The sequence below is a fragment of the Rhinopithecus bieti genome, unplaced genomic scaffold (genome assembly GCF_001698545.2).
Source record: "Rhinopithecus bieti isolate Rb0 unplaced genomic scaffold, ASM169854v2 scaffold_81659, whole genome shotgun sequence".
NCBI classification, from domain to species: Eukaryota; Metazoa; Chordata; class Mammalia; order Primates; family Cercopithecidae; genus Rhinopithecus; species Rhinopithecus bieti.
This window is the reverse complement of record NW_016837762.1, coordinates 1,865,788-1,869,600: the sequence shown is the minus strand read 5'-3', so window position 1 is coordinate 1,869,600 and position 3,813 is coordinate 1,865,788. Positions and strand designations below refer to the sequence as shown.

Genomic DNA, 3,813 nt, shown 5'->3' with positions numbered 1-3,813 from the left:
TGGTATTCAGTTAACAGAACAACAATTATTTCGTATAAGCTGCATCAGAGACAACTGAAGATGAAAAAACTACCATCCCCATATATAACTAATTTGTGCTGTGCACCAACAAGAACCTGCTTTAAATTTCCATGCCAATTTACAACCCCCATACTGTACCAGGCAAGGTTAGTGGCTATTGAAAATACCACCAGGACAGGGCTATCTAAAGACACATTCGGTAGTGTGTTAACTATACAAAAAAAGACACTGTACAGTTTAAAAACAAATCTTACACAGCCTTACATTTCAATTTTTTTCTTTAAAAGGAGTGAGTTGTGTACAGGGGGGTTAAATGCTTTATAGACAAGAAAAAAAAACTGCGCTAGAACCAACTTATTCATCATCATCATCTTCTTCTTCATCTTCATCTTCTTCATCTTCCTCCTCCTCCTCATCCTCTTCATCTTCCTCATCTTCCTCCTCTTCCTTCTTTTTCTTGCTTTTTTCAGCCTTGACAACTCCCTTTTTTGCTGCATCAGGCTTTCCTTTAGCTCGATATGCAGCAATATCCTTCCAAAGCAAAGGGAGGACAAAACAGTAGGGAAGAAAAAAACATTAAGGGAAGAAATAGAACATGGCAGAACTTTATGAAAGAAATCAAGATTCTAGTTATACCAAAATATCACGTATCTGTAGATCCACTGCAACTTCAGAAATAAGTAGAACTTCAATAAACGAACATAAAAATACGATTGTAACAATCTATAACTCATAAAATGGCATAGTCTAATATTTGCAAAGTTATGCCTCATTGAGGTGCAATTATGTACCACATCCTAACTCTATTAAAACCAGAATGTAGAGACTTTGATTAAAGGGTAGACACTGCCACCTTCTGAATGCAAAAAAGCACTCTACAGGTTTACACTGTCAGACCCTAATCCTTAGTAGAAAATGTTGTCTTAGGGAAAAAAAAAGTAATTTGTCAATAACCATGCAATTAGGAGGTTAAGAAACATCTAGAAATAAACACTTTTCAGAATGACTAAAGAAGCTGAAAATTAAGTATTTAATATTTCAATTTACTTAAGTTACAGATTTCCTTAATCTTACTAATTTATTGGACAGAGCAGCAGACTTAAAATTTAACTTAGTGATGTTGTGGTTTTTTGAATATCTAAAGGAAAGGAACATAAATGTTTCAGGATATGATTAAGAAAAACATCGCCTATATTACTTTGTCTAGCTTATTTTTGTACTGTATGCCAAGCCATTTGAAAATACTCATTTTTGACCTGAAGTGACTATCAACATTTTCATAAACTTCAAGATACTGGGGAATAACAAAACCAACTTAAATGTACACAGCCTTTGTCTGAGTCTAATTATATTTAGTCAAAAAAAACCAATTTATTTGGTCCTCTGTATTCTCTGAAGGATGAGAAAAGACTTATATCAACAGCATACTTAATGCAGCTGTTACACTAAAAACTTATTACGCCTCAAACTAAGTACAATCATACAACATCTGGCATACTCGTCATCATTTTACCAAGCAAACCCACACTTCTTACCTTTTCGTATTTTTCCTTCAGCTTCGCAGCCTTCTTTTCATAAGGCTGCTTGTCATCTGCAGCAGTGTTATTCCACATCTCTCCCAGTTTCTTCGCAACATCACCAATGGACAGGCCAGGATGTTCTCCTTTGATTTTGGGCGATACTCAGAGCAAAAAAGGAAAAGACGGGAATAAAAAAAAAAAAAAAAAAAATTAAATTTAGGATTTTAAGTTAACAGACCACGAAAACAAATAGCATCAAGCGTACACTGCACTGCTATTTAAAGCTGCCTGTGAATTTCTGTGATGCACTGGACAGGGTGCAAATACTGTAACATGCTAATATCCTTCACAACCAAAGCTTAATTTACAACTATTTAGTTTATACTAGCTAGAGCCCCAGATGAACATTCTACAATTACACTATTTCAGAGATAGTATTTTTCAAGAAATAAAAGGACCAAAGGGGATACACTGGGCAAAGGAGACCAAGTGTCTAATTCAAATGCTCTGGTAACACTCCCACCCAACAGGAATTTTATACTATTTAAATATAACCAGTATGAACAAGTATTAGCTAAAAAACTTTGTACACTTACACCCTAAACTGACAAAGTAGCTTGCTAAATAAATTTCTCTCAGATTCTATTGTAAAACGTGTCTGGGAAGTAAAAGCAGGCAAGATACTCACGGAGGCCTCTTGGGTGCATTGGGATCCTTGAACTTCTTTTTTGTCTCCCCTTTGGGAGGGATATAGGTTTTCATTTCTCTTTCATAACGGGCCTTGTCGGCCTTTGCCATATCTTCAAATTTTCCTTTCTCTTTAGCAGACATGGTCTACAAAATAATTATTTGTAAGTTTAAGTTGTAAAATTTAAGTAAATTATTCTCAAAACCAATGTCTTTTGCCATGTAATAGTGCGACACTATGAGAGCGCCAACTAAACTTTTTTTTTGCATCCTCAATTGGAAATTGTCTTTTAATTACCTTGTTAGCATGTTTTAAGCCCCCTTACCTTCCACCTCTCTGAGCACTTCTTAGAAAACTCTGAGAAGTTGACTGAAGCATCTGGGTGCTTCTTCTTATGCTCCTCCCGACAAGTTTGCACAAAAAATGCATATGATGACATTTTGCCTCTCGGCTTCTTAGGATCTCCTTTGCCCATGTTTAGTTATTTTCTAAAAAAAAAAACAAATTATTTGATGTTAGCAATAAAATTATGACACATAAGGGCTTAAAGTACTTAGGAAGGGAATGAAAACCAAATACTGGTTATTTAACACAGCAGTAACATCAACCTCCGTGAAATCAGACAAGAATATGGCCGAGAGATTAAATTCCTTGAAGGGGCTATGCCAAGTAAAAACAAAACAAAAACGGTCCTTCAGGGCGATCTTAAGAAGTCTAGACACAAAGATATACCCATACAGTATTCCCTATCTATCCGCCTGAGTCTGCTCTGAATGAGTAACTGGTCACTTAAACGATTTTAAAATCTAGAACACCATTTTAAACCAACCAAACCAAAGGTCAGAAAACATGCTGCCAATTCGTGGATTTGCACTACTAGGTAGGGAACAAACAAGGGCCTAAGCGAGTCGACTCTTCCTAATTAAGGACCTTTAAAACAAAAAATCACCGTGCACCGAAAGTTTTCAAAAACACCCTCTTTGCATAAAACTTTGCTCCGAAGAGGGAGCTGCAGCCAGCTCCGGTGCTCGGAACCCGGCTGGAGGGTGGCGGTGCCACCGCGAGGCAGCCTCGTTTCCTATCGGTTTGGCCCTGAGATGTATTTCTGTTCTGACTAAACACGTCCGGTCTGAAGTTTCTCAGAGTAAACAAGGATGAGGGACAAAAGCCACTCCTGCTCGTGGCTCGGTGGCCCCTCCCCAACTCGGGGAGTATTTTCGGAGCCGTGAAAGTTGGGGTGCCTCCCGCGCGGGGCGAGCCCCGTCCCCCAGAACTTCACCGGTGGCCGCGCGGCCGACGCGGCCCGGCTCCCAGGCCCGAGGCCGCCACGTGCACCCGGCAGGCCCCGCAGGCCCGCGCCGCCGGGGCTCCCATTTTGTCAGGCTCCGCCCAGGGAGAAGCCCCGCTAGAAATGGGGGCTGGCTCCTCCCGCGGCCGCCGGGGCCGGCGCGCACGGAATGGCCGCTGCGCATCTTCCCCGCCTGCGCCGCCACCGCCGCCGCGGCGAGGGCGAGCGCGAGCGAGAATATGGCTCCTTCCCTTTGTGTGTGTGTGTGTCCAGATAGACACTATTATCCCTGTTTT

The 3,813-nt window shown here is 40.7% G+C and overlaps 1 protein-coding gene across 1 annotated transcript; it reads right to left on the bottom strand.

The window, feature by feature from the left end:
* Positions 1 to 252: 252 nt before the first annotated feature.
* Positions 253 to 3,756, bottom strand: HMGB1 (high mobility group box 1). Its single transcript, XM_017865905.1, is given in 5 exon segments — positions 253 to 552; positions 1,557 to 1,690; positions 1,693 to 1,722; positions 2,222 to 2,375; positions 2,555 to 3,756. Coding segments are annotated over 5 exon segments (645 nt in total). The 5' UTR covers positions 2,705 to 3,756; the 3' UTR covers positions 253 to 375.
* Positions 3,757 to 3,813: the final 57 nt, after the last annotated feature.